This window comes from Falco peregrinus, chromosome 11 (assembly GCF_023634155.1).
Source record: "Falco peregrinus isolate bFalPer1 chromosome 11, bFalPer1.pri, whole genome shotgun sequence".
In the NCBI taxonomy this organism is placed as follows: domain Eukaryota; kingdom Metazoa; phylum Chordata; class Aves; order Falconiformes; family Falconidae; genus Falco; species Falco peregrinus.
In genome coordinates, this window is record NC_073731.1 from 28,052,982 (window position 1) to 28,077,070 (window position 24,089).

General features: G+C 37.2%; 1 protein-coding gene across 8 annotated transcripts in view; it reads right to left on the reverse strand.

Moving 5' to 3' along the window:
• CDC42BPA (CDC42 binding protein kinase alpha) overlaps nucleotides 1-24,089 on the reverse strand; it is a 190,790-nt gene that overhangs the window by 41,132 nt on the left and 125,569 nt on the right. For 7 of the 8 annotated variants that reach the window (XM_055815949.1, XM_055815946.1, XM_055815945.1 and 4 more), the window contains 8 exons: nucleotides 20,778-21,025; nucleotides 15,705-15,810; nucleotides 13,832-13,956; nucleotides 6,735-6,840; nucleotides 5,972-6,120; nucleotides 4,655-4,746; nucleotides 1,855-1,931; nucleotides 651-698 (listed from right to left, as the gene is read on the reverse strand). In XM_055815949.1, coding sequence (XP_055671924.1) covers nucleotides 651-698; nucleotides 1,855-1,931; nucleotides 4,655-4,746; nucleotides 5,972-6,120; nucleotides 6,735-6,840; nucleotides 13,832-13,956; nucleotides 15,705-15,810; nucleotides 20,778-21,025 — 951 coding nt within the window. The remainder of the gene's footprint in view (nucleotides 1-650; nucleotides 699-1,854; nucleotides 1,932-4,654; nucleotides 4,747-5,971; nucleotides 6,121-6,734; nucleotides 6,841-13,831; nucleotides 13,957-15,704; nucleotides 15,811-20,777; nucleotides 21,026-24,089) is intronic. The other variant, XM_055815943.1, reaches the window with a different exon arrangement.

Sequence of the window (24,089 nt, forward strand, 5' to 3'; positions counted from 1 at the left end):
ATTGTTTATTTTTATGTGCCTACTATTCCAGTCTGGAAGAAATATAATGTAGTCAGTTTTCAGCTTTTAACTCAGTTCCTTTAGTAAGCAATTAACTGAGGTAAATATTTAAACGCTGTCCTGACACAAAACCAGCATCTCAAATGACAATAAAAAGTAGTAAGTTCACTTCAGTTATAATGAAAATTACCTCTTACAATATAGGCTAAAACCCAGACTATTTTATTTGAGCAAACACGAATTAACTGTATGCAAGGAAAACATTTTCGCTGAAGTGATCAGAAAACTTTTGGAAGCAATTAATCATAAAGTAGTAACAGGAAGCAATAGACCTAAATGAATTAAGTGTGCCAGTGATTTTGGAACCAGTTTCCACAGGCCGTATTGGTAGAAAAGGCCCAAAAGCAGCTTCTCCCCATTTGAAAAACTGTTTGCAGTTAAGAATTCTTCACCTGCACCTAAAGAAAAGCATTTACTTTAAAATGGAACATCTACCTATATAAATAGGTGTAAGTATACTATTATAGAAATAACCTGTTCTCCACTGCACTTGCAGATTTTTTTTGACTGCATTAATGTTTGAATATTCCAAATCAATCAGCTGATCTCTGTTACTGAGGGTTTTACTGGTTTGAAAGTCAAAGACTTACGTCATCCATAAAATCAATCAATGAGGATGAAGAGGAGGAAAAGGAATCCTATTTTAATGAAAACAGCAATAAAAAAAAAAGAAAGAGAGAGAGAGAGAGAGAAAGAGATGGATGAAGAAAACTATTCAGTATAAATAAAATTGCAAAAATAAAGAACTGTAAATAACTATTGCCTGTAACAGTTATCTCTGTAAGCTCTCATTAATTGCCTTTCACAGACAATTAATCAATAAACTACCTGTATAAAACCCAATGTTTTTCCAGCATTCACTCAATAAAATAATATTGCTACACTCCAACAGGAATTTCATACTGAAAGTAACTTACAAGACAAATGATGAAAAAACAAATTTTAAAATTGTATTAATTGTGAGGACTTCAAGAGAGAACAATGAAGTAATGAATATGCAATGAAAAGAAAGTAAATTTTGACACATCAATAACAAAAGCTCTTTCATGGCTAAATGTGATGACTTTGCACACCCATCAGGAAAAAAACAGGGGCAAATTTTAGACCAATGTGTAACTGTAAACGAGGTGCCTTGTCCCATCCTCTGAATTGAGTTTCACCCCAGCTGTTCTTTCAAATGGAAAAAGATGCATTGCTTACTGTTCATTAAAAAAAGAAGATATGAGATACACAGTATCATTTCAGGTTTTTTTCAGGTTTTCTACCTAAGCTGGTCTTTTGCCTAAATGTGACAAAGGAATTAGCCAGCTTTATTTAAGTATATAGGATCTGTGGAGAAGAGATAAATAGTAATTATCTGGGCTTTACAAATCTGTGTAAAATGAACAGAAGATGAAAACAACCTAATAAATATACAGTACCGATGACTTCACGGAATACATTCAGGGATTATTCACGTATTTCCTCTCATTTTTACCAAACCAGTAGCTGCACTACTTAGGATTTTTCTGAATAGAAAGAAAGGCCATTTGAACAACTACGTTTTTCAGGTTCAATACAAAAATCAGCAAATTTCAGCATTCAAGATTTGAGAGAGAATTCACTATCACTACTACTGTTCACGGTAAGACAGCCAGCGTGGTAAATGACACAATCTTCACATATTATTATATACAAATATAAATGGGGCAATGTGATTAAAACACAGTAGCAAACTCTCAGCAAATATGCATATAACCTGCACGTAACAGCTGCAATCCCACTAACAGAGAGTTAGAATAGCTGTACACTTACTTCAAATTGATCCAGAGCAGAGGTAGGCGCATTCAAAAATGCCAAGAAAGAATTCTGTGAGTCTTGGTGCTTTACACCTAGAAAACAGCAGCAGGTTTTTAAGCTACAGAAAAATGACCTTTTCATGGAGGACCTTTGCCTTGTTGAATCAGGGTTTGAGTATCCACCTGACACACCTACACATTTTAAAACGAGTTGTCACATTTGGTCTGTTTTCAGAGCAGATTTTTTTTAATAGACATACACCCACTAAGCAAGCAGTGTATGTTTAATTAACCTTTTCCAAGCCAGGATGTGTGTGGTGTGAATTCAACATAAAAACACACTGTAAGTACAGGGTCTATTATGCAGAAGGCACAGGTTCTAATGTGCTTATGTCCACTTGCAACACGCGCTGCAGGACATACAGACAGAGACAGCAATGCAGCAGGTGTCACCCCTGCTCCAGTCACACGCTGGATAGGCTGCTGTGACAAGACAGCTGTAGCCAACAGCGAGGTAACCACAAAACATGTACAGAACACAAAACTGTACAGAACAGACTGTTGGGGGAACACGCTGCATTTCCAAATAATACGGGTTCCTTGATCCATGCTCTATGCCTGTCTGCCACCTCTCACTTTTGAATGCCCAGGAGTAACAATACTGGGTAAAGCTTAAAATATCTCTGTCACGCTGTGCCATTTACGTGGTTTTCTGCCAGTAAGCAGAGCAGGAACGCTGCATCCACTGCAGCTGCAGAGGCTGGCACATCTTGACTGTTGTTTTAACTTGCTTCCAATGATGTATTTTTTTTCCCCTTCTTTTCGTTGGGGCATAATTCAAATTGGTGTGTGGGTGTTTATAAATCACAGATGTGTACAAACTCTAGGTTCCCGAACACTATAACATATATATACATTATATATATACTTATTATGAGCAGAGCCTGCAGGACTCTGCACGTCACAGAAGACTGATAGCATCAAAGGTCATTTATTTCTTATAAAAAATGTGAATGTCTTGCTCTAACTAGCTACATCATCCTGTTTGCTCCAAATACAACCCACAGTGAACAAAGAAGTTACAAATAAGCCTTTCTTCTTTTAAAAATAAATACACTGAAACCCCAGTAAAATACTCAAAACAGTTCTCAAACTACCTGCTACTTTACAGAATCATTTTTAGTAATCTTCTTCCCCAGCCCTCTAAGTTTCTGGAATACATTTAGAAAGAGCAAAGGATTCAAGTGCTAATCTAAGTAATCCCTTCCCAGAAATCAATTTCCACACATCAAGAAGTCACTCTACCACTGTACATTGACTACATCTGAATCCTCCATACAGTTCATGATTCAAACATCAATATATTTCTCCTTATATAGAAAACCACGTCCAAAGATGACAAGGATTTTGTATTAAGGTATATCTCTATCAAAGTATTTGATTAGTTGCAGTAGAATCTTAATTTACTTCTGGCAAAATGCATAACTAACTTTTCTTTAACAGTCTGTTTTCTTCCCCCCCCCCCCCCCCCCTTTTTTTTTTTTTAGAAAGGAGTAAATGTCTATTTTCACAAAAACAATAAGGTTTTAAACACTGCAAAAAATACAGGGTAAATTATTAATTATAATTTCTTAACGTATCATTTACCACAAATGAAGATATCAGAAGTCAAGTAACCATGCACAGTATTTAAGATGGTTCAGGAATCTATAAATGAAAGCTAAACATGACAAAGCACTATTGTCTCCAGGGAGATGCTATCAAGAGTTCCTCTGCAAGGACTTGGAAGAAGCATGAGCCTGGTTATCAGGGCTAAGCATCGAGATGAACAAGTATCATTTCCCTAACTCTTATTTGCTAACTGGTACCAGTCATTTTTTAATGTTCTGTGTAGGTTTGTATTATTTATACCAGTCAACCAGCACTTGGAGGCCTATATATAGGAGAAAAATGTTAACTACAATGCATTATTGATCAACATGCCATTAGGTTGCAAAGGCTGAACAATATCTGACATCCCTATGCAGCAATTGTTGCCAAGGTTTTGAAACTCTGGAGTTCAAACAGTTCCCTACAGAAAATTAGGTAATTCTGTTTGGCCTGAAAAAATCACTTCTTCCCATGTGACTCCAAAGATACAACTATTAGAGCTACTACGGGAACTGCAAAGAATCAGCCAGATCATTAATCATCTCTTAATGATTTTTTTTTTTCCGTTTCAGAATTGCCAAAAAGTCTCTTCTCTCAGCAACAATGTGAAATACTGTTAGACAGATGCACTAGAAATTCCAGAACATACTCTCAGTACCACAGCAAAGCAAACATCACCACACTCACTGCTCACTATGTGGTTACAAAGCCAATCAACAGTCATCCCAGAAACACATAAATGCTATGAAGGCCTATGCAGTTGTTTACTCTCTGTGTAGACAGGACCAAAACGTTCATAGATGAAGAACACCAAGATCAGTATTGAAATCTAAATACCTTAAACCATCATAAAGGGGAAAAAGATTATAAATATATCTGCAGTTCTAACAGTTTTCTGGCAGTAGATCACTATACATATACCAAATAAAAATAATGCAGTTCCAACTCAAATAATACCTTACTGGTTCAAGTGTATCAACAAAACTGAGGGTATTACAAGTGCAAATGCAACTGCTGTGGGTACATCTTAACATGCAGTTGCTGTGCTCACATTTTGTATGCCAAAGTCTGTTGGTATCTTATTTTAGTTGCAAGGTGACATTTAATTGATAAGATGTACCCACCAATGAGAAACATATTATTTACTTGGATATCAGTTGCCATACCCTTTTCTGATCTAAGCTCTTCTGTCTCCTTCTTCAGCCTTTCAATATCTGTCAACAGTTCCATGTTCTTCTTCTCAGATTCTTGCAATTTACTTCAAAGAAAAATACAAACAAAAAACCTATGTAAATGTTGAGAACCCATGATAACAAGTCACTTCTTCTGTCAATCTTTGCATGCAATTTAAAAATTAATGCCCAACAAGCTTCATGATGTCATCAAATGCCGGAATGAATTCAGAAATCTACTGGGATCTGTTTAGTACACTGTCTTAAAAAACCCCCAAAACCCAAAAACAGAACAAGCAATTAATGGCCCCTGTTTAGCCATTAAATAGGCTTGCGTTTCCGAGTATTTGTGTGAGCCTGTATCCTGTGAATGAGGAAAAAAAAAAAAAAAGACCATGTGTATTTTTATGCTTAAAAATGGTTTGGTTTTTTTTGTTAATTCACAGTGCCTGTGATACTAACAGGTTATTTTGAACTATTTTCTTAGTTACTTTACAGTTAGTTGTTTCAGTGCTTTGTGATTCACAGCTGACAGGTAACAGTACTTCAGATTCAATAAATCCCATTTCTACCACACTTCTCATCCTTGCTTATCAAAGTAAACACTGGTTCTCCTGTTCTTAGGGGGTCTACCATGCCTCTTATCATCATATTACCTCGCCTCCGAAACATCCAAGTCAGGGGGACAAGGTATCCCCACTTTACAGATAACAGATTTCAATCTCGGCTCTGTCCAACTGCTTTCCTAAAGCTGCAAAACAAGTCAGTGCTCTGAGCTAGATTGAAGCTGGAGACCTAGAAATGGAATGTCTTCCTACTAATCCCTGCTTCAGGCATTCACCCAGCTCAGAATAAATTTTGGTTTTGGGAGGGGAGGGGGGATGTCTGAGGAAGGAATTAAAGAATTCACGATCTCCCATAACCAAACCTTATTACCGTGCAAATCAGTAAGCAGTAACTGATTTTTGGCGGCTAAGCCAACGCAGCTATCAATAGAATGGAAGAGAGTATGTTCTGAGACACAAATCCAAACACTGCTTGCATTTGAACTTGCTATCACAATTAGGAGAGATTATACAGCTGAAGAGAAAGTGTCCCCTCTGAAAGCCTTCTAGATTTCAAGTTTTCCCAGTAAGTGTTCAACTGCTTACACAACGAAGAGAGAGATGGTCTTTTTTTCACATTCAGATGTAAGAAACTGGTGTATCATTTGTTATGAAATTTTGACAGACAAGATTCTTAAAATCATGACTTGATGACACTCCCTGGGAGGTATCGACATTAATTTCCACCAGAACAAGTCAGTCTTACCACTCTGTAGATATACAGGAAGCTTTGACTTTATTCAACTCATCCTGAATAGCCTGTTTGGCTCGGATTTCAGCATCAAGAGCAGACTGTAGCTCCAACCTTGCAGACATATCCAGTTTTGCAAAGCGGCGCATCTTCCAAGGCATGTCCTAGTAAAAAATAAAAAGAAGAGAGAAGAAAGAATAAGAGGAAAGAAAGCTGAAAATGAGGAATATAAGTAACTTCAACAATTATGTTTTTCAGACTTATATTCTTAACGTAAGAGTTCATTAATTCCAAAGTAATCTAAAACTGAAAAATTAAGAATATTGTTATTACTATTATTCCTTTTAAACTCAAGTACTAAATAGGCAAGATGAACATTTGATGCTGTCATGATCTCAAATGCAAAGAGATTCTGTGAATTGAACTTTTGTGCCTCAACTGAAATGACAGCCATGAAGAACACTCACATTTCACAAGTGAAAGACTTTTAAGACTTTCATGACCCATAGTATAGATTTCCTTCAACAAACTAATATATAAACTAGCTACTTAAACAGTATCATAGATAAAATCACATTATAAAGATCTGGTGTTCAATTAATTGATAAACAATAGATTTGTTATTCAGTTATTCAGAAGGGAAACTCTAGGAAAGTCTTAACTTCTGCCTAACAAAGACACTCTACAGACAGGTTATTACTGCAGCTGAAACTACCAAATTAGTGGTCTTTTTTAAAAAAAAAAAAAAAAAATCTGGATTATGGAAGTAGAATCTTACTGTAGCTCTTGCACCCAAACTGGAGTTCCTCAGGGCCTCTAGTTCTTCTGTCATTTTAGAGGCCAAGGCTTGCAGATAACCTCGAGCATCCTTTTCATCGCTTACCCTAAACAATTACGTAAGAAAAAGGTGTTTTAAAAAGAAGAACCTAAAGAAAAAACCCCAAAGTCCCTTCAACAGAATAGCAACCAGAAACAGAAAAAAGCAGAATACAGAACAAAATCATAAACCATAAGGAAATAATAATAAAAACCCACAGAAAACCACACAGAACTAAGCCTTTGCTGCTTTGCAGAGTTCCATTAAAAATACACATATCACTAAGATCAGGAATAAAAATGGAAGAACTACATATCTAAGTATGTAATATATGTCTCAGTATCTGAAATTGAGACTGTGGGAAAGAAACCTTTCAGGATTCAACCTAATTTTAAGGAGTAAAGACAAAATTTATAACCAATAATTAACAGTGCAGCTATCCACATAATATTGGAACTAGTGGTTGACCTTAATGTTTCAGCTGATTATGAGAACTAATAGAATCAAAGTTATTTCAAGAAATGCTAAATAAATAGGGAGAGTCTAATTCTAATGTCATTAAGCAGCATAAGCCAGAAGAGGCTCTCTCATCCCTCGAGCTTTCTATCAAGACATGTTTTCCTGGGTGTAAAGACATCAAGGAGGAGACACATCTGTTGTTCCAATGCTTTGATCATCAGTTACAAAGAGAAAAAAACAACTTTCTGTGATAAATCACAGCAGAAGGTTCTTTCTTCACTTTGCCTCAAGTATTACCATAGAAAAGAAAGTTGCTAAAAAATGACCTGACTGAAACCAAGTAGCTTATGAAAACCCTAAAGCAAACAAGCAGCCAGCCTCCCCCCAGTTCCTTTCCCCTGACCTGCCTGGCTCCGAGCATCACCCCTCCGCTTGCCCACAGAATAAACCCAGCTCTGCAAGAGCAGGGCAAGCCCCAGTCTCCAAGCTGGCCTGGGAGACCGGCAGTCTGCCACCACAGCGCGATCACAGTTAGCCCTATCAACACCGACCACAGAAACATTTAGGATGTGCTCTAAGTCATGAACCTCACATAGTTTTAAATAACTTATAGGAAAGTGGGAAAATAGCTTTTCCATTTCACAGAAATGAACGTATCCTGGTTTCCTGATCCTTCCTTAGTAACCAAAATCCCGAGTATGTTGGACTGGAGATGAGAGTTCTCCGGATGGTTGAATTTGTCTCACCGTGACGTCTCTGCAGGACATGATCGATGCCCACTCTGTGCCTTTAAGGCACTCCGGGAAGTTTCTCTGGTTGATGCTACACACAGTGAACATGGAAATGGTGCTACCTGCAAGTCTGCCATTAATTAATAAAAATAATATAATGTCTCAATAAAGACTTATAGATAGTCACCAGGAGGCAAGAAAGACAGAAAGCACATAGTTTGAACAGCCATGGGCAAGGGAGGAACAGAAGAGCTTTTCCATAGTGGCCTTAGGGCAAGATCACAATGTGAAAGCTACGGGCAAAACACCTGCATGTTGTGGTGACTTCTGGGCGTGCAGTTTAACATTTCTGTAAGGAAGATTGCTTTAATACAGGGGAGGCTAATGCAAAACCAGCAACCTTTGCCACAACACACACACCCAACATGAAAAAGCAAACAGTCATTCATGCTTTGGGCTTTATCTTTGTCTCCTGCTTACGATTTGGTTCAAGAGGTACCTAGAAAAAAGGCACTGCTGACACTAAAGTCAGTAAGAGTTTAGATATTAACGAGTCACTATTTTTCCCAAGGCACATTAGAGCTCAGTGCAAGCAGCACACCAACTTTTTTCCCCATAACATTCCGGATGGCACATTTTGACGACCAGGCACAGATAGTCTTGGCCTATACAAATCACTCAGTGTATAAGAGTGGGCAAAAGATGTGAGAAGTAGCAGAAGATGCTTTCGGGGGGGTGAAGAAGATGCATCATTAAATACACAGTAAAAAGAAAAAGAGTATAAGCAGGAATAAAAAGAATGTGAGACTCTCAAGGTCAGAAAGTAAGTTTTCCTGATGTACAAGCAGGGAAAATAGATTTAGGAATCAGTGTTTGATCTCTCTTTTTAATGATGTGTAAAACCTTTGCCGAAAAAAAGGGACAATGTCAGATTAAAAATAGAATTTCATCGGTGCCTTATTTTTTAACTTTTCTAATTAAAGCTGAAAAACTTTAAATGTCCAATTTCTTTGTCAGTTTTTATCATGCCATATAGATCCCTCCTTACAGAGGCTGAGAACACACTTCAGTTAATTATGACACACAGAACCTTCAGGCTCTAAATGCTGAAAAGCTCCACATGCAAAAACCTCAGAAAGATGTTCCATAGAACATGCAGAAATCTAGAAAATTAAAATCTAAATCTAAAGTCAATTTTTGCAAAAAATCTATAGAATTCAAGAAAACTCCTCAGAATCTTAAAGACAGGAAGAGTACACTTTGGAGCCGAGGTAAGTTTTGCTGCCCACTAGATGGCAACATGCTCTAGATAATGACAGACACTGATTAAACGTGTGAACCCAGGTGCCCTTGACAGGTTTTTTCTGATTTGATACTGTTTGTGGGTTTTTTGTTGTTGTTGTTCTTGTTTGGTTGGCTTTTTTAAAAAAAGCTAGAGCAAGAATGGTAAAGTTACTCTTACTAATGTTTCTCTTCTTCCCCCCTTCTTACAGAGAGCCCTAACAAGCACAGCAAAAGACCTATGGAAGAAAAGTTTTTCAGGTTCCACTCAGAGTACTTTCTTTACTGAAAATTTAGATTAGATTAACTGTTCTGTTTCCACCTGTAACGTTAGTGCCCTTGCAAGCTTAGTTCATTAACTGTAAAGAACCTAGAACAATGATAAAGTACAAATTTTGTAAAATTAAATTTAGCTTTTTGGTTGGAGCAACATCATGGCAACCTTCAAGTAACCATTGACTAGTATCTAGTATGCTATTTGTCACGCTGCTCAGAAAGGCAGCCTCTAGGTCTCTGTCTGGGATACTTTACAGTACAAAATGGACCAGGAAGACTAGAGTTCTTTGCTGAACAGGAGGAGTCTTAAAGCCTTAGGGTCTTACGTCAAGCTGCATCCTACTTGATTTAAAATCCCAAGGGAGTCTGAGAGCTGTGACTCCTAATTCTCCTGGAGTTTCTCAATGCTTTCAAATTTCTGTCTTTGTATCACTATGCTCAAAGGCTCCAACTTAATTTTTCATTTCCCCCCTGCCCTCTCCAACAAAATTTAAAACTTCTCTAAAAATTTTCGACACTTTGCTCCCAAACCCTGAAATTCCCTCTGCCCTCCAAAATTTCTGTTATAGATAACTCTGATTATTCTTACCTCAAACACAATGCATCTCAGAATTTTTCATGTTTTGAGTTTTACAGTTGAATTTTCCTAGAACTTTTGCTAAACCTTTCCCACAATTTGCGCGTGCTTTCTTCTGAGAGCGACCAGATTAAAACAAAAAACAAAACAAAACAAAACAAAAAAAAAACCCAAAAAACCCCCCAAAACTTCAGGGCTTTTTTATGTTTGATTTAATGTAGATGCGTTTGGGGAGGTTTTTCGGGTTGGCTTTTTGGGTTGGTTGATTTTTGGGTTTGTTTTTTTAAACAAAATCAGTAATTAAGATAAAATCAACCACAGTTGATTGGAAAAATATCTAGTCAACAAGGAAAACATTAACTGAATCTTCTGGTAAACAGTAAGTCACAGTGTCAGGCCAGCTGAATCAAAGCCTAACATCCACTCTGTAGGTAAATCAGGTAGGATTTAGCTCACCCATATAAATATACTCAACAATACAGAATTCTTCATTTGAAATAGTTGTCTAGGCTTCCTTTTCAATCAGTGTGGTGCAAAACAGACTTCTACAGTACTAGTAATGGGATTTTCGTTGTCTACCTTATGACTCCTAGAACTCTGTTACATGAATCCCTCTCAGAGTGACTAGTAAGTTAAGATTCTTGCCAAGTACTCTGGGAATCACTACCAAGATTTCCACCAACCTCCTTTCTGCAACAGAACAGAAATATCATACCATGGCTATTTGAAAGATTCCTTTTTAAAGTGACTGCATTAACCTCCAACACAATGAATCTCGTTCCCACCTCCCACAGGAAAATTTATAGCCGACTATAAAAGCCTCAATATTTCTTACTCTTGTCAAGGAATGATGAGTGATTTGGCTAATATTAACTTGTAAATATAGTAGCTCCATTAAGGCTGAATAATCTGTGAGGGTCTACTGCTACTACAGTAGAATTTGCAATGGAAGTTTGATTCAAGTGTTTATGTTGAAATTCTGGCTATATTTATGGCATCTTGGGATAACAAAAGCAAAAATAAAACGGCTTTTGTACATTTGCCCTAACAAAGATGCAAGATAGCAAAGTAAAAAAGCAGGGACAGGCTAAAAGGAACATGATAGGCCATTAAAATTACCTGCAAGTTATAAAATCTGAAAGAAATAATGATTTAGAAAGGCCCGAGGAGTCATGAAGAAACCATCCAAAACATGGATTTGAGTAGTGGGGCAGATTTCCTGAGCGAGATCTATTAAATGGCAGAGCACTCCAAGGAAGTCAGGGACTCCTTGGGCTTGCGTTACCTAAACCAGGGCTGGAACAAAGCCCTTCAACTACCATAGGCAGCTGAGCAAACTGTTTACAAAACCAGTAATTAATTCCATCTACTGCCTCCTATCCTTCATGAATCACAGTACAAAAAGATGATGGTAGGCAAAACCCATTTTTAAAAGGTGGAACATACGCACCCAAACCACATATTTTAATGTAATATTATGTGAAAAAATGTTAGTTTTGAAGGAACCTTCGAGCTCTAACCTACTTTGTTAAGTCCAAGGCATTCTGTTGTCATACTGAAGAGGTGGACAGGCATGGATTTAAATTGCGTGCTCTTCTGAGGAAAACAAAGACTTGTGACTGATTTAATACAACTAGTTTTCCTCAAAATTAGTTGGGTTTTTTTTTTCTTTTGAAAGGTTTATTGGTATTACAGGTATTTAAATACTTCATACAGCACCCCACGTTCCACAGCAAAAAATCCTCAGAGCAGGACCTAGTCTCAGTGTGCAGTGCTGAATTCTACGGACAGCAGATGGACATGGCCAGATTATCTAAGTAACACAGGGAAAATCTAAACATAAGAAAAAAATGTGAGTCAAAATAAGGCTTCTCATAGCTAAAAAAACCTTATCATAAGCAGAGAGAAGTACAGAGAGAAAACTGAGACGTGTACAGTGGTTAAAAACTGGAACCAAGCCAGATATTTTTTTAATCTCCTTTAACTCTGCCCACAATTATTATTATTTTTTCTTTTTACGTAATTCTTCAATTTTTAGTTTCATACTTTTTATAAGGGATCAGTGAAATGGTATCTTTCATTCAAAAAGTTAGTCTTGCATGTTCCTAATCTTTTTTCATTAAGTATCTGTAGATGTAACAAAAACCTCGATCCCAAACTCCTTTACCACCCCAGTGACATCTCTAATACACGCAAGATGCTTTATCATATACCTGAACCACATCAGTAGTACATCTTAAAATATTAAACACTCATAAACTGCAGAAAGGGCATTCTTAATGGCTGTTGGTACATTTTTACATAGTGCTAAGTAAAACAGTCCACAACTAATTCTGACTTGTCTTTTTCCAGAACTGCCAAGTTTTATGAGTGCTTTCAAACATAAATCTGAAAAAAGGGGTTTGGTTACTTTGGTGCAGTAAGCAGAGAAGCATTGCCTTAAAAAAATATGGAATGTGAAACAGACGACTTGTCTCTCTTTACCTTGATTTTTTTCTCAATAAGTATTTCTGATTGGCTAGAAATTAACTGTTTTAAACAACTTTTATGGGTTATTTTTATAATTTCTGTGACACGGGCTGTCAACTACACTCACAGTTAAGAGAGACAGGACTGAAAAGGAACATGCCCAAAGTGGACCCTTTGAGTTTTTTAACCTCTGCTACAAATACAATGCCTTGAGACACTATGGACCGATCAGCGTTACATTATTTTATGTAACAAACGCTGTTTAAAACACTTCCAGAAACCCAGACAACTTCCCTTCTTTCTTGTTACATATTCACATGGCTATATTCAACTGACAAACTTCTCTGTATTTGGACAACAAAATTATACTGACATTGCAACAATACCAAAATAGGTTTCACAAAGCAAATGTTTCCCTTTTTTGCTTTGACACAACAAATCAGATTTTTTCACTAACATGAGACAGGAAAAATGGGGGGCAAAAATGATCAAGTAGTAAACAAAAAAAGATTAGTATATGATGAAGGAATCTTTCCAGAATTGGATGAGCTCTAAAAACACCTGTCTCAATGTAAACTGCTTTTGTGGATGCTAAACACTGCAATGGACCATAAAAAGGGAGGGGAGAGAAGCAGGCATGGAGAGGAAAAATAAAGGCCACCTAGATAAAATCATCTTCTTCTCTTAATAGTTTCAACTTGGGCTTTCCCCACCCCCTCTTAATTTACTAGAACCGGACAGAAGACTTTAGAAACATAATGTCATTATTTAGCAAAAGTATTATTAGAAACATCACTTGACTGGCTTTGTGGTAGTCTCAAATGCCCTCCTTATAAAAAAATCACATAAAAGTTACACTGTATTTGTTTCATTCTGCCACATGCCAAGCAGATGAAGGAAATTAATGCCGAGACACAAATACTCTCAGCGATTGCTTTTCCCAGGCTTGCTCCCTCTCGGAGGCGTGAGCTCAGCACATGACTCCTTCCAGCATTCTTCCAAAGCCGCAAGCCACACCCAATGGCCACGAGTCTTCTGCACTTAAAAAAGTTGTATTTGGTAAGACACTTTCGCTCTTAAGGAGGAACACCACGTTCCAGATTTGGATAATTATTAAAATCTCCAGCAAACATACAGCAGAATCCCAGGCGGGTGTGAGACTCCACCTAAGCACTTACAAGCGCCATATGCAATGGCAAAACCTCAGTAACTGCCCTACCACATACCGAGGGGATTCTGCAATGGCACTAGAGCAGAGTACTCACCATTGGATGATCTCAGTAATTTGGGCCTCCCAGTGGGCCACGGACTCCTTTTTATCAGCCAGGTCTCTCATCTCTTCTTCCAGCTGCCGGTTATTCATACTCAGCCTCTCAAACATGGTGGTGAGCTGAATGAGAATTCAAACAGCTTGTTAAAAGTATGAGCTGCTGCGACTCCGTATCTACGCAGCCTCAAAAGCCATGTCTTCTCCTCTCCCACATCATGCATCTGCTTTAAAAATGGTATTACCTACCACAATAAACACCACGTAACAATAAACGCCAGAATCTCTTCTCATGTATGACCTTAGCTGTACTGAAAGGCCATTTTTGAGGACTAGAACTATATTTTTGCTCTAGCAAATTAATTAGTTTTCTGAGAATTAGTCTCCAAATACCTCTATAACTTTTAGAAGATTTCTGCTTTGACCATATAGGTGTGGAATGTTCTATAAAGAAAAAACTACATTAAAAGAGCAAACCAAGGGCACAAAACCTGTTGTAGCTGAGATAAAACTGCCAAACCTCTCCCTTGTTTAGTAACCATGGAGAATGAGAGGCTTTAACAGTTTCAGGCACAAGTCAGTCCTGAGATTCTCCAGGTGTTTCACATTCCCCTATTTTTCATTTTACTTACTTGCAGACAGGGAAATTGAAATTAAATGCACATCTGTAAGTACAATATGTTATACCTAGCAATTAACCTCTCACATTCACATAGCTGTCATTCATGCCTGCACATTCTGCAAGACAAAAGCCACAGCTAACCTGAGTTGGTATTGGGAACTAAACCTTCATTATGTTAAATAATTATTCATAAAGTCAAACTGGAATTGGAGATCAGATAGACTTTATAGGAAGGCCTGCTTAGGAGAATGCATCTCACGTGAAAGGCTTCTTTTAGTACTGAAATACATTAACAAATCAAAACGATATAAAAAAAAAAAAAATCTGGTTTAAATGTATTCTGTTTTTTACTCCTGGAGTACTCCACTCCATATTTTATCATTTGAATAGGCTTATAATTAAAATAAGACTATTTAGTAAATGTCATTTGACAAGAAAAATATAAAGCTAATCAAATTAAAAGAAAAAAAAGAAAAAAAAAGAAACATCAAGCAGAAAACCTATCAAAGTGACTAGCCTATTACTGTTCTTGGACTAAGCCTACATATAGGCATATATAATATGCGTCTTACACTGGTATGAAAATATACTTTAATTTGAACACTGACATGCAAACATGCTTACTTTGAAGAACACCGTACTTTCATCATATTTTTAGAAATTGTGATGTATTAAAAAAAGAAGAGACAAGTTTAACAAGACTTGCCTAATCCAAAATGACCTTGAATAACCTGTCAAAGTGAACAATAAAGAGATAATCTAAATGCACAATACATAATTATTCCTTGCCCAACACGCTTCAGCTAATATGCCTTATCATTTGTATTTTTTTTTAATATCTCAAAGTAACACTTAATCTCAATGGGTGGGAGGAGCCCTGTTATTTCACAGCAATTGAGATGCAAATATACTCTAAATAATCACATCTTTAACTATGTATTCTTATATTTGGGTCATACAATGAAATCATCCTTTTCTGTTGCCTTAAGGTATTGTCTAAAGTGAATCTTAATGAACCGTAAGACCATCTAACTCAATTCCTGCACATAAATACACACACGTATATATACATATAAGTGCACACACTCAAGTTCAGATGCATCTAGATACTCTCTATTAAAATAAAATACTAATAACTTTTTGTGTAATATCAAGTTCTGCTATCAATTAAGAGTTAATAATAACAATACAGTTCTATATTGTCCAATCTGTACATAGCATAGTAAGCTCAGAACTCAACAGCACTTACCTTATCAAGTTCATTTGAAAGTTTTTTGTTTTCCTCTGTCAGCAGAATCTTTTCTCGTTCATACTTCTGTTTGAACTCTGTTTCAAATTCTTCCCTTTCACTTTGGCTAAGAAATAAAATGAAATAGAATTAGAAAGGTCCCTATTCTAAAACTCATCACACTATTCACTTAAATACAAAAAGATCAATGCACACTAGCTGAAAGGGAACTACGACACTGGGAATACCACAGCCTCTTAAAATTAAGCAAGTAAATGTATTATACTACCATCTTCAGATTATAAGGCAGTCCGCTGGAATTTATAATTAGACAATGATTTTTCCTTCAGCACGGTATTAACAGAACTCCACTGAGCTAACATTTATCAATCCACTTATACGTATTTTGTTCTTCAGATGAATCCTTCAAGTATTGAGCAGCTGTAATTGTGCAGAGCAATGTGTGTGTCGATATTCTAAAATGCTCAGGGTAAATTCTCAGCTCACAGAACCATTATTTTAATGTAGACATTTCTATAATTCCAAGTTACACAGAGAACGACAGGCAACAATGACCATGTCTGAAACCAGAACATACCGAAGCTAAATTAGAGCACCTGGGGCTGGGTCTCTGATGAGAAAAGCTCATATGGGCTAGTCTCTGGAGAATTTAGAACGGCCAGAGGACACATTCGAACTGTTAATTCAGGTACTGTATACTATCAGCAAACAGTGGATGGATAACCTATACACTCCTAATATCACCAGATTCTAGAGCAGGTTTGGACCTTGTTTCTGAGAAAAGCGTTTCAGAGTAGCTGTTTCCCCAAAAACTTCCCTTCTCCTGTGTATGTCATTCAGTAGAGGAGAACCCCTGGTTGATTCTGCTTAACGTCACCTTTGACCTTGCACAATGAATACGAGAACCTGTGAAGTGGCAGGCCCTCTGTCTGCCAAAACCACTACCTTCTTTAAAGTGGTGTACAGCAATGTTTCAGACACATAACTCCCACCTCACATCCACTCCTTTGAGACTCACTAGGTTTGCACTCACCATTTCACCAATTATTCAGGTAACCTGCACAAAGTTCATCAGTCAGTTGATGGAACTACCCTATAATTGCCACAGATACAGTAAAGATCCATTCAGCAAACACCACCATTCAGCCTTAAAAGATTTGAAAAAGTGCCCAGTATAAAAGGTTAACTCTGTAAAAATAAAATCCAGGGGATACCTTGTCTTAAACATTACACCTTTTTTTTTTTTTCTGGATACTGATCAGACTTTTACATTGTGTAACAGACAAATTACATCCTTGCCTCTTTTTCTGAGATGCAGAACTACTACTACTATGCCAAATTGAGAGAACACCCTTAAAAGATGAGAAGTGCCAGTAGTTACAGTGAACCCAGTTAAGAGTAATGCTGGTTTGAATTTCCTATTCCTAATTTGAAATTCATTTAGTGCTTCAACCACTCTTTGAAATCTAGTCCAGCATGTTAGTCTCATAGTGAAATTCTATGTTGCTAGGCATCCTTTGAAACATAACACTACATACTAGTAAAGTAACATACTATCGTTACTGTTTAAATGCCAAGTTTGAAATTCACCACCACTCCTTTTCTATATCAACAGATTCCATGCATATGATGAGCAGTCTAGGGAAAAGGCAGGAAGAGATTAAAGCACTGGCTGTCAGGGGAATTAATAACAGGTCTTGCTTCTGTTTGCAAGGCATAGATTCAAAGCTAATTTCTCAGGCAGCAGACCCACCTAATTTTTTATTAATTTATTTCTTTTATTTAGCTTTTATGGTTTTGTTTAGAGGTTTTCTTTCTGTATTTGTCTAAAATTTGTTCTTTTAAGGCTTTAAGGCTCAAAGCAGCCATAAATAGTGGTGGATTAAGGAAGCTTTGGATTGGTAAAAGAGCCCAACATACTTGTAAGTTTTCTGTACCTCACATTCTTATTTCAACTGGTGACTGTCACTACCAGTAAGTCAGATTGCTATACTATAATAAAGAAACAAGAACAAATTTTAAACAGAGGAGAATGCGGGTATGATCTATCATAACCAAATATCAATTCAGCAAACAACTGAACTGTAACTGACTCCACAAGCATACCGTGGGCAGCCAGGAAGATCAAAATAATGCATTTGCTTTGAAGCCTGGTATCCTTCTCTCCCATCAAGCTTTTTCTCTCATCTAAAATTTAGCTATGTATCTGCTCTTGAACTTTAAGAAATAATACATGATCCAGCTTTCTTTTTATCAGTAAAATAACTGTAGCAAAACACATGCAAGCAATGTGAAACAGCTTTATGGTATCACTTTGTCACTCCAGCTCTTTATTGCAGCTGTACAAAGTGGAGAAATATTTTATCTTACTGCTTTGAAACCAAGAAAAGTAGACCTGAAACAAACACCAGCCCCCAGGCTTCTTTATATCACACAATTTAAAAAAAATCAAATGCTGTTTTATGAAGTGCTCTGCTTTATCAATCTATCATTAAATGACAGGCTTAAATGAAACTTCTACAAACAATTTATTTTACACAGTTTCTTGCACCTTTTCTAAAATATTTCATGACAATTTTAAGAAATGGAATATCGTGCTACACAGATCACTGGCCTGATACAGGGTTCCTACATTCCCGATTTTAATAGCATGAGGTTTATGAGACTTAGGCAAAGGGCGATAATTTTGTGCAGAAAGGTAGTTTCTCTCCCTTGAAGACTTATGCTGTTGAAATAGCAGAAGTAAGAAAGCTTGATTTGAAGGAAACAAAGAAAAAAAATACCTGTTTTGAAAAAATGAATGGAAACCACCACAACATGCAAGACACATAAAAAAGTACATAGATTTTGACCAAGTTGTTACTAACCCTTGCTTAGAATAACCTACGTAATCCACTCTATACTATAACCCTTATGAGTAATGCAACTGCGTCCTCTTACCAAAGCCCTTTTTATTTTTTTTTAATATACACTAAAGATTATTTTTAGATTACTCAAATTTTTTTGCCAAACTGTATATGCACACTTCGACCCCAGGCCCACCCCCAAGCCTATTGTTGAAATAATTCTACTTATTTCAGCACAAAGCCTCCAGGTGCTTCCTTTTCAATGCTTACATTGAACACCTCTGTACTGGAAGACTCACAAAAAGCTTTGCATGACCAATTACAAAAGCTAAAAACAGTATGTGTAAGCAGAAATTAAAATAATAATAATAATAAAAAAATCCATGTGATCTTAAGGAAAAACTACCAAATATTGAGAACTGAGCAGCAACAGCAATTCTTCTATTCCTAATATTTAAGCTTCCCTTCTAAATCCCTGAGCTACTACAGAAGTCAGTCTGTAGCACACCCTGAACAGTGGACTTCTCCGTTTCTGTGGAGTCCTAATACTGGCATGAGATTCTGCAGATCTGTTTAACAAAAGCTTTTTAAGATCAGGTCTTCATTAATCACTGATCATGTGCTTGGACACCTGACTTCATACGATGTTGAGACCCTTCCCATTACGAGCCAAATGTTGGATACTGGTTATATGATGCCATTTCTCTTCATGCTTTAAAATGTTTAAAACACTTGAAATACATACAGAAACACATGGTTATGTCAGCATAGATTTTAAATTTGCATCCAGTTTCCTTATTTATAGACAGAATCTACACTGAAGGAAGGTTTAGGAACTAGCTAGCATGAAGCAAATCAGCATTGCTAGGCCATTTGTTATTTCACTAGATGGGCATCTAGTTCAAAATTTTGCAGCTGTACAACGTTAGAATGTTCTGACAGATTTCCCAGGAGGTTTTGGGTTGGTCAGTGTTTAGAGGTATGATCTTCAGCAACAGTTTAGCCTGCAGAAAGAGGTATTAATGATTCTTTATTGAACATTCCTCCTTCTGAGACACTACTGGAGTGACATGGCATTAAAGGACTATCATACTATCACCTTTATATATTACAAGACAGCATAGCCTTTTGTGCATTTGTAACTCAGAGGTCAGCAAGAGCTTTGAGTTGTGGTACAAAGAAAACACATTGCTGATGCAAGTTTTATCTCTCACAACCTAGAACACAGCAGCAAACTACTGTGTTAATATGTCCAGCTTACGAATAGCTGTATTCTAGGAAGAAACAGTTCATCCACTGCATTCTAGGCTGTATGATCTGCTTCCCCTGCTGGAAACAATTTACCAGAGAACCAGTGTTTCCAACTCTACTTGCATAAGCTTTTTTGAAAGAGTCTGTATTTTATTTACTACTTGTATTTAAGGACTTGCTATAGTTTGGCTAAGCTTTCAGCAGGAACTTCTCCATGATTTTTCTAATCTGCCACCTTGGTACAGCAGCAAAAGGATGCATCTATGTTAGTGTCTATAAAGCGTTTGGAATTTTTTATGAATGAAAATCAACATGTTCAATTTACGACTATTTCCATTATGACACTATCCAACAGAAAAAAAATGGTTTTATTGATGAATGCCTCAAGGGACATTCTCAAGGCCAGTTATAAGCTCCACCAAGTTGGAGAGAAAAAAGCAGGTCTCTGACAAATTACCATGTCAGAAGAGATAAAGCAGCTTATGCCTACAGTAGTCTGATGACTGATGTTAACACTGGATGGAACCCAGCATGGATTAGCCTTAGTCTGCATTAAGTGACTGTTCCTGTGCTGGCAGAAATGCAGGCGCTAGTTGATCTCTAACACACTAGAGTTTTGCATCAAAAGATGAAAATACCAAACAGAAGAAAAAACGTCCAAAAAAAAATATTTTAAACTGCAACATAAGCTTCAGGGGTCAACCCACCCCAAGCTGCAAATCTGCAATTCATTACATACCTTGAAATGCTCAGCCAGTGCAAGAATTCTGGTGCAAGATTAACCGTTTCAGTACAGGGATGTGGATTTTTTTGTTCTGTTTTATTTTTAAAGGTGACTGGTTTCAACCCTGACATTAGTTCAGCCAAAATGTACCTGCCTGCACTACAATTAAGGAAGTGACAGCACGTTTGGAAACATACTAAGAGACTTCAAAAGATATCTTGAGCTTAAAGGTAAATTTCATACAATACTCACTTTTCTCTTCTGGTTTTCTCTAACTTGTCTTTTAAAATCATGATCTCCTTCTTGAGGGCAAGCTGCTGGCTCTCTGCATCCCGCAATTCTTTCTTCAGGCTTTTTATTTCATTAGCATGCATTATTTCACGTTTAGATAGTTCCTCTTCATAAAAAACACTTTTCTTTTCCAGATCTGCCTTTAATTTCGTGATTTCTTGCTGGTGTTCTATACTGCTTACCCCAGGTGAGCGACCAACCTGTTTTTGCTAAAATAAACAGCCCCAAGTTAGCACTCAAGAATGCTGAAAATGATGCTTAATAACAACATAATATTCATAAGTATGTTTAGAAAATATCCCATTACAAACTTAAGTTAAACACATCTATCTCAATTTTTTTGAAAATCTGTTAAGAGCATAAATCTGAATTGTACTCTATCATCTTTTGATTTAAATGCAGTAATAGTTTTCAAGCCATTGAAAATCTGACCATCACATTAAACATCTCTGGCCACATTCTGACTCCCCTTACATGCAGTCAGAAAGTGACCACAGAAGAATTTTATCCTCCCACTCACACAGCTGACAGCAACAAGTTCAAGAGACTTTCAGGAATGCAGAATAAGGACTATGATATACAGTCAGTACATTTTAAAGCACAAATAATTTATGGAAAAGCTATACTAACACAAGCAGAGGCTTAACTGAAGGCTGAAATCTAGCTACAGAAACACTATACGGATTGCATCAGCCAGGAGGGAAGCCTGACCTATTTTAAACTGACCATTTACATCATAGTGGATTAATAGGGAAAAACAAGCTTTAAACAATAAGAGTAATTACTTCACTTTTCGCAGCTGCATAGCTCTCTTAGTGAGGTCTTCTGGCATTTCAATAGTCTTTACACACTGCTTCAGGATACATACACATTTGCACCAAATGCTGCACTCACTAAACTCAATGTCCTGCCATAACATAGAGGAGGAGCAAGATCAGGTTCAAAATGAGATAGTGGCATGGCATGCACTGAAATCCAAGTATGGACACACTTTTTAATGTAAACATACTTACAAGTTGGTTTGGAATTTTTTTTCTATTTTTTTTAATATGTAATTAAAGGTAGTCTAATAAAAACTTAATAAAAACACTGTGATTTGAGAAAGCACAGGTAACTGGAAAACCTACTTATGGTGACTGTGTCACACCTTTAGGAGGACTGAAGATATTTTGTTAATTATACCTTCATTCTTACCATGAGATATTAAAATCCTCTCAGTCTCCTTTAATTAAAGATGGCTTTGGATAGTTTTCTTTGGGTGATGTATGAACAGACTTTAAAAGTTAAATGTCATTGTAGAACATTCAGCTGAGCTGAATTTCTACCATGACAAATGCTACGAGAAAGCTGGGCCTCGCTGTCAGTGTCAGCAGAACACTGCAACCCCCCCTCAGTGTACGAGCCAGATATGTGCTGCTACCGCACTGGTTTCTCTAACTCATCAAAACGACCATCTGTTTCCATCTAAGAGTAAAATCCTGCCCTTAGGATGCAGAATGGTGAACTGGAGAAAGTAGATGCCATCCTAAGAGGAGATGGTTTGGAGAAAGGAAGATATTTTTAAAAAAAAAAAAAAAAGAAGAAAAAAAAAAGATAGTAAGCATAGGAATTTTATTTCATACACAGGCAGTTACCTACTGAACTTGCCCAACATGCTGACCTGCCTACACATACATACATGGCAATGGAGGCCATAAAATGCTTAGGCTTTGCAACATCATCTATCGGGTACATAAAATATTTTTAGTGGCATTTCACATTTTTTTCCACAATGAGAAGATACCATTAAGACCATAAGACAGATGGTGCAGCAGAACAGAAAACTGGATGGTACTGTGCAGTGGCTCACAGAACTAGAGTAATATAGTAACAGAAAATATATTTGGAACTCATGGAAGCACAAATTCTAAATAGATATTTTCATACATGCCAGTTTCAAGTGGACAAATGGTGCAACTGAGACATAAGGCATCTCCTGGCACACAGATAGATAGATGCTGTTTAATGCACCCTAGGATGCAGTTTGCCCTCTTGGCTGCCAGGGCACACTGCTGACTCATACCGAGCCTGATTTTTTTGAAAATCCAAACGCATGACATCCACTGGCTCTCCTTTGTCCACAGACTTACTGACAACTTCGCAGACTTTGCTGGACAAAAGGCACACCTGCTGCCTGCCCAACAGGCTCCGCTTCATCCATGAGCTCACTGACCTTATTCTTTACTTACACACCCACTCCTCTGCAGTTCCTAGGACCTTCCAGACCAACATTATAGTGGCACAGTGGGCCGTCTGTAATAAGAGCTGCATGCCTTGGCCAGCAGTTCTCTTACTTCTCACCCGAGTTCCTTCAGACCCCCCTCAGTGAGTCCACTGGTGTGTGTGACATCAGCCTGGCTCACCGGCCAGCTCCAATGCTTCCTGCATATCATCCTCCGACTGACCCAGCTCATCTGACCAACCTGCTGCAAAGAACATGCTCTGTGTGGCCGTCTCCCCTGCTTCAGCAGTAAAGTCTGAAACACCAAAAAACTCGTCGAGTGTTTCTGCTACAGCCTTATCAACTCAGAGATTACCCTTCTCAGCCCTGCCAACAAGCAGCTCCACGAGCTTCCTATGGTGGTCTTCTGCTTTTGATTTAAAGAACTTTCCACAATTAATCTCAGCTTCCAGTGCTAAGTGTTCTCTAAAATCTCTTCATTTAGCCCTCAACATCCTGTTTACACTTAATCTCCCATCATTTATGGGCATTTCTATTGTCATTTGAAGAAACTTTCCTTTTTTCTTTAAATATTGACCTTTCCTCTCTGATAGCCTCCTGAACTTAAGAGCCATGCAGAGCTTTTTCTGAATGGATAAATCACCATCAAAACTGCATGTGATCCAAAGTGTGCTTACTGTATTGTGAAGTATTACTAAACAAGCTACCAGTTCCCTTTCCTCTTCCAATAAACTTGCCCTGTTGTTATAAATCAGCAGATCATTTATTCTCAATAGATCTCCAATAAATTCTTCTCGCCTCTCAAAACTGTCAACAAACTTCTTGCTGATGGTGAAGATTCATGAAAACAGAAGAAATACATCTTGATTTTCAGGTAACAATCTGAATTCACTGCAGTAGAAACTTTATAAATCCAAACTTCATACCGACTGGATTTCCTTATTTTCATCTAACAAAAGGCGGCAAAATAAAAGAATGTTCAAAAAAAGTCCCAAATTTTCTATGCAGTGACTTAATGTCCCACATAATTCTAATAAAAAAACCCCTGTTAT